Below are 7,012 nucleotides of genomic sequence, written 5' to 3' on the forward strand. Positions count from 1 at the left end.
AAAAGGAAACAAAAAGAAAGAGACACTTGAGGCCGCTGCAAGAGAATTGAATTAAATGAATTGGAATTAATTAATTAACCAATTAATTAATTAATGAATTAATTAATGGATTAATTGATTAATAAATAAATAAATAATAAATAAATAGATAAATAGATAAATTAATTAATTAATTAATTGATTAATTAATTAATTATTTATTTAACAATATCTAGGAAACAATAAATAATAAACAATAAATGATAAATAATAAGGAAGAAATAATATGAATAAAAACAAATAATAATTAAAATGTAATAAAGACTAAAAAATAAATAATAAATGATAAATAGTAAATAATAAATAATAATAAACAATAGAAAGTATAACAAAATAATAAGTGATGAATAAGAAATAATAAATAGTGATACACAAGTAATAAATAATAAATTAATAACAATAAATAACAGATTATAGAAAATCCATGATAAAGAAAAAGTAACGAAGAGAAAATAATAAATAATAAATAATAAATAACAAATAACAAACAATAATAATAAATCATAAATCATAAATAATGAACAATAATAGTAAATAACAATTAATAAATAATAAAGAATAATAAATAATAAATAATAAATAGGAATAATAAATAATATATAATAAGTAATAAATAATGAATAATAATACTAAATAGCAAACACGAAACAATAAACAATAAACAATAAATAAAAAACAATAAATAAGAAATAATAAATGACAAACAATACTCAATAAACGATCAATAGTAAACAAATCATAAATAAGTAGTTAAAAAGATAAATGAAAATAAAAGAAATAAAAGGAATTAAAAGTGTATATTTAATAAACAATTAAAACAAACTCCTGAGCATAATAAAACAAAATACTAATAAATAATAAACAAATAGTAATCAATAAAAATAAATAGTTATAAGTAACATTTAATCAGTAATTGTAAATATTTATAAATAATAATAAATAATTAAATTAAAAATAAAAAATATAAATTGTTTTTACGGAGAGCCATTTGGGGAAGTTTCTGTTTGTGTCTCTTTGTCTCTTTTTGCTGCTGCTTCTCTGCTGCTGCTGCTGTAGCTCCTGGCCTTTTGTTCATCTTCTGCTGCTGCTGCTGCTGCTGCTGAACCCTTGCTGCTGCTGCGCTGCGGCACCAGCTGCAGCAGGGGCGGCTCCTGCAGCAGAAGCTGCTGCTGCTGTCGCTGCTGCTGCTGCTGCTGCTGCATGCGGCCGCTGGTACTGCGTCTGTTGCTGCTGCTCCTGAGTTTGCTGTTCCTGTATCTGCTGCTGCTGCGGTGGCCATAGCTGCTGCTGCTGCTGTTGCTGATTTGACTTTTTCGGCTTCGGGGTTTGAGCTTGCTGCTTCTGCTGCTGCTGGAAGACGAACCATCAGCAGCAGCAGCAGCAGCAGCAGCACCACTTGGGAATGTGTAAGAACAATCTAAGCAATCGCTTAGAGACAAAGTCTCATCTAGCTGCAGCAGCAGATTAGGCGAGGCATCTTTGTTGCTGCGGCTGCTGCTTCTGTTGCTGCCGCTGTTATTGTTGCTTTTGCTGCTACTGCTGGTGCTGCTGCTGTTGCTGCTGCTGTTACTGCTGCTGCTGCTGCGTCGGCTGCTGCTGCGGCTGCTGCTAGTGTTAGCAGCAACAGCAGCGGGATTCGGAGGAGCAGCAGCAGCAGCAGCTGCTGCTGCTGCTGCCGCTGCTTCAACAGGAACATGTGTAGCTGCTACTCTCGCAGGGGCAGCAGCAGCCTTTGCTGCTGTCGCAGTGGCACGCCCATTATTTGCATCAGCAGCAGCAGCAGCAGCAGCCGCCGCAGCAGCAGCAGCAGCATTAGCTGCTGCTGCTGCTGCTTCGGGATTGGCAAATGAATAATGCCGCTTTAAAGCAGAAGAGACTCCAGCTATGGAAAGGAGACGATTCTTTAAAGAAGCAACAGACACGCTGCGAGTCAGCAGCGAGGGGCTTGCTGCTGCTGCTGCTGCTGCTGCTGCTTTTGCCGGCGGTGTTGCTTGTGGCGAATTTGCTGCTTCTGTTATTGCTGGTGCAGCAGCTTGTTCTGCTGCTGCTGCTGCTGCTGCTTCTGGTGACACTGTCATTGCTGCTGCTGCAGGTGTCCCGCTGGGTGCCGTTGCTTCAGCTGCTGCTGCTGCTGTTGCTGTTGCTGCTGCTGCTGCATTTGCTGCTGCTTCTCCTCCAGCAGCATTTTGTTCTGAGATGAATTCATTTTTGGGTTCAGTGCGGCTCTCGGCTTCCATTTGCTCTTATTTGCTTTTTCTTTTTTATTTCTTTTTGTTTCTTTTCTATTTCCTTTTTTTTCGTTTTTATTGATTTAAATAAAAAGCCAAACTTTTGTCTAATTTACAGTTTTTTGGTTCTTTGAAGTTGCTTTTATTCTGAGTTCTTGGCTTTGCAAGGGTTTAGGGTTTAGGGTTTAGGGTTTGCGGGTGAGGGCCAGTGTCGCGCAAGTAGGCGGCTGAATAGTTGCATTTCATTTACTTTGTGGATTGTTCTTTTTTATTTCTTTTAATTTAATTTCTTTTGTTTTCTTTCTTTTGATTTAAATTTATTTTCTCCTAAAAGGGCTAAAAGCCGTTCGTCCCGCGAAGCCTGTTATGTGATGCGGTGTATGTACACCTCAGCGGCGGGCTGCGAACACCTACAGGGCGTTTTCTCATATCTTTTTTTTGAATTTTCAAATTTCAGATTTTGCTTAAGTGGTACTTTTCTGGCTGCGTCGGGAGGGAGCAAAGATTTAAAATGCAGAATTAAAAAGCCTGAAAAGGGCGTAATTGAATTTGAATTTTGTTTCCCTGCGAAAAGCTGAATTTTTCCCCACTTTTTTCCCCATTCACTTATCCCGAAGGAGCGGAAAAAGAAAAATAGGTCCCAAACTGCATGCAAAACCGAAGGCGGGGCTGATGGGGCTTTCGAGCACTGAAAAGAACTTGAAAAGAAGAGGAAGAAGCAAAAAATAAATTAATTTTGAGTAATGAATGTTTCCCGTGCACAAGCTGCTTGTACACTGCAAACACCAGCTGGCTGTACACCCCAGCCCACCCGCTGCGCCGCGTCGATTCAAACGAAAGAGATTTCATTTATTATCAATTTGATTCTTTTCTTCATTATTCTTATTTAATATATTTATTTTGCATTTTTTCGCCTTTATTTCAAGGGTAAGTTCGCGAACATCCCCCGGGGCGCCGCGAAGTTCAACGTTTCTCCCTCTCGGCGATGATCCTCCGCCGATCTTCTTCTTTTTAATCCCACTTTTTGCATTTTTCGGTCCAACTGAATATTATTTGCAAAATAAGACTTGCCGGAAGCCTCAATTTTGCATATTCTTCCTTTTTTTCTGCAGCTTTCCACCTTGGCTTTCGAAGTTCCTGCTGTGCATGTTTCAGGTCCTTTCTTCGCGTTTGGCGGCGCGTGCTTCCCCCCAGTCGAACTTGTTTGAATTTTGGACATTTTTAGTTCTTTTGGGTCCATTTGTGGATCATCAAACCCTTTTTGGCGGCCTGATCGCGTAAACCCTTTTCTAGGGTTTGGAAATGCCGGTCTCGAAGCGCGCGAAAGTGGTGCACCTCTCCAAGACGAAGAAGCGCAAGACGGGGGAGCGCGGGCGCGCAGCCAACGCGAAGAATCTTCTAATTGAAAGAGTTCGAGAAGTTGCAGAAGAAAAAGGAATTCACATTTATGTTTTGGACTTCAAAAACCAAAGAAACGCGGCCCTCAAGGCCGCCCGAGACGCCCTCAAACCCGGCAGGTGCCAAACCCTAAACCCTCAAAATCCCTAAACCCTCGAAACCCTCGAAACCCCAAACCTGCAGTGGCCCTAGAACCCGCAAAACCCTTAGGCCTGCAAACCCTAAGTCGCCAAAACGCCAAACCCTCAGGAGCTCTACACACTGCTAAACCCTAAACCCAAACCCAAACCCTAAACCCTCCAAAATCCTAAACCCCACTTCAAACCCGCAAGCGGGGCCTGCGAAGTCCTAAACCCTACTTGGCTCTGCCTGACCTGTTGAGTCCCCAAACCCTAATGAGCTCTAAACCCTAGTAAACCCTTGAAGCTAATAAACCCTAAACCCTAATGATAAACCCTAAACCCTAGTAAACCGTCAACCCTGCTGAGCCCTAAATCCTAAGCAGGGCTATCTTCTTTGCGTCTTCCCCTTTTTGCTTCCTCATCTTCGACTGTTGCTGCTGCTGCTGCTGCTGCTGCAGCTGCAGCTGCAGCAACCACATGGCTAAATATTTGTTGAAAGTGCATTCATATATTCTTGGAAATTTTGAATTTCAAATTTTTGGAAAAGATTTATTTTTAAAAGTGCCGACTTGAGGTGTCTGTACATATGGCCTGCTGCCTGCTCACTGCCCACACCTGCCTGCACGCCGGAGCGCCCAAATTAGGGTTTAGGGTTTAGGGTTTAGGGTTTAGGGTTTAGGGTTTGTGGGCAGGTTGTTTTTCGGGAAGAACAAGGTGCTGCAGGTGGCTCTGGGGACTCAGCCGTCGACGGAGTGCGCGTTGAATGTTTTTAAAATCAGCAAAATGCTGAAGGGAGAAAGAGGTTTATTGTTTTCGAAAAAAGAAATAAAAGAAGTTCAACAAACCCTAAATCAGGTTTCTGCAGACGAGTTCGCCAGGGCCGGCTTCACAGCCACCAGGACCGTCACGCTCCAGGTGTACATACACCCCAGACAACGGCCCCACGAGCTCCGAATAAACAAACTAACAAACAAACAAATAAATAAGTAAATAAATAATAAACTAATAATAAATAAATAATTAGTGATAAATAAATGGTCTTGCAGTGGCTTCAATGCCGAGCAGATGTTGAAAAGAAGTTTTGGAATTTCTGTTCGCCGGGGTAATGCGTTCGAGTGTATGTACACCTCAAGTTCATGTTGCATGTTCAAGTGTATGGACGCATGCAGACTAAACTGTGTTTATTTATACGTTCATATATATGTATATGCATGCATTTTTAGGCCTGTTCTTGCAAATAGAGATATATATTTATATTTACATATGTGGATTTATTTACTTTCATTTACACTCATTTTTGTCCATTTTTATTTGCCGAAAAAGAAAGACTTCGATGCCCACGGGGAGTACGTACAGCGTGTGCTGGGGTGTATTTGCTGTTGCGTTTGGAATTCTTTTGGCATTTTGACTCATTTGGTCCATTTAATTTATTATTTTGAGTAAATTAAAATGATTTTTTTAAATATTTTTGTTTTTTTTGTTTTTTTCGAAAAAAGAAACAAAAAGAGTCTTTTCGTCGGCGCGCTTGTTGAAAGTTGAATTTTTTCGTTTTCACTCGAATTATGAGTTCGTTTGAAACGTTTTCTTCGAATTAAGTCAATTGTTCCAGTTTAAATCCTTTATTTCCGTTTCATTGATCAATTAATTCAATTTAAATTCAATCAATCCAACTTAAATTCAATTAATTGTTCAATTTTGAATCCACTTCTTTCTTCCTTCGCAGGCGGGCTTCGAAGCCCTAGAGAAGTTCCCCCACTCTATGGAGCCCCGCCTGCGGTCTTTGGGGCTTCCCACGCAGCTGCAAGTGGGTGAAAAGTGGCAAATAAGTGGCAAATAAATGCCAAATAAATGGCAAATAAATGGCAATTAAATGAATAATAGTGTAAATAATTTGAAATAATAATAATATTTAATTAATTGCGTTTATTTCTCTGTCATCTTTTTCTTTTGTTTTTTCTATTTTGCATTTCTTGGAATATCTGCAGCGCGAGAATCGCCCAGGCTTTGCTGCATGTTTTGTTTCTTTTATTTTGTTTTTAATTTATTTAAATTGAATTAAATTAAATAAATATCAAAAGATAAATAAATCCAAAAAGATAAATAAATCCAAAAGGGATGTTCTCTGAAAATTGCTGTAGGAGCATTTAATGCAACCTCCCAATAAGTTGCAGCTGCGCTCGAATCCTCAAACCCTGAACCCTCAACAAACCCCCAAACCCTCACACGCTGCTGCTGCTGCTGCCGCTGTTGCTGTTGCTGCTGCTGTTGCTGCTGCTGCTGCTGCAGAATGGGAGAATTAATCTGCTGGGGAACTACACGGTGTGCACTGAGGGAACTCCAATCACGGCTGAGCAGGCGCAGCTCTTGGTAAGTGTTTAGCTGGCGAGGGTTTAGGGTTTAGGGTTTAGAGGAACTCAAGAGGATAGTAAGGGTGTTCAAATTAGGGTTTCTTCGCGGGGCTAGGGTTGGGAATTCAGAGGGAGCGAAGGGTTTGGCGTTTGTGCGAGGGTTTTGGGTGTAGGCCCCCGCTAGGGTCTAGGGTTTCGTAAGGGTTTAGGGTTTAGGGGTTCGCGAGGGTTTAGGGTTTGTCTGGGCTTCGCAGAAACACCTGGACGTCAAAATGGCGCGGTTTTGTCTTTCGGTTGTTGCCCATTGGCACGAAGGAGCTGTTGAAGAATTCTGATTTATGAGGGTTTAGGGTTTTGGCGAGGGTTTAGGGTTTTGGCAAGGGTTTAGGGTTTGGGTGGGGCTCAGGGTTCGGGCGAGGGTTTAGGATTTGAGTGAGGGTTTTGCGCCCAGCTCGCTGAACCCAACCACTATTTTGTGAAGGACTTTCTAGGGTTTAGCCCCTTTCTAGGGTTTAGGGTTTAGGGTTTGCAACCCTAAACCCTAAACTCTACACTAGTCCTTCGTTGCAGGCGCTAGAGCTTCCTAGGAGCCCTAAACCCTAAACCCTAAATTGTGCAGCAATTGAGGCAGGGAAAATAAACAACCCCCCGACCCCAAGCATTGAGGGTTTAGGGTTTAGGGTTTGAGGTTTTTCTCTCTAGAGCGGGGAAAGCCTTACAAAAGGAAAGAAAACTAGCAGCATAGGCCAGGCCCTCACCTAGGGCTTAGGGTTTAGGAATTAGGGTTTAAGGTTTCGGAGCTAGGGTTTAGGGTTTGCGCGGCGGCTTCGTCTCGAGCTCTTTTGCTCCTGGCTGCAGGCCCGTCCCCCGCTGCTGC

At 41.3% G+C, this 7,012-nt stretch overlaps 2 protein-coding genes across 2 annotated transcripts; one reads left to right on the plus strand and one right to left on the minus strand.

The window, feature by feature from the left end:
• Window positions 1–1,013: 1,013 nt before the first annotated feature.
• Window positions 1,014–2,276, minus strand: ETH_00035160 (uncharacterized protein; the record flags this gene model as incomplete). The annotated part of the gene is made up of 1 exon (XM_013375498.1): window positions 1,014–2,276. One exon carries the CDS (start codon window positions 2,274–2,276, stop codon window positions 1,014–1,016), a length of 1,263 nt encoding a protein of 420 aa, XP_013230952.1.
• Window positions 2,277–3,569: 1,293 nt separating this feature from the next.
• Window positions 3,570–6,470, plus strand: ETH_00035165 (uncharacterized protein; the record flags this gene model as incomplete). Its single annotated transcript, XM_013375499.1, has 5 exons — window positions 3,570–3,784; window positions 4,480–4,702; window positions 5,511–5,591; window positions 6,074–6,154; window positions 6,390–6,470. 5 exons carry the CDS (start codon window positions 3,570–3,572, stop codon window positions 6,468–6,470), a joined length of 681 nt encoding a protein of 226 aa, XP_013230953.1.
• Between the last annotated feature and the right edge of the window lie 542 nt (window positions 6,471–7,012).

This window comes from Eimeria tenella, genomic scaffold (genome assembly GCF_000499545.2).
Source record: "Eimeria tenella Houghton genomic scaffold, Eth_scaff281, whole genome shotgun sequence".
Classification (NCBI taxonomy): domain Eukaryota; phylum Apicomplexa; class Conoidasida; order Eucoccidiorida; family Eimeriidae; genus Eimeria; species Eimeria tenella.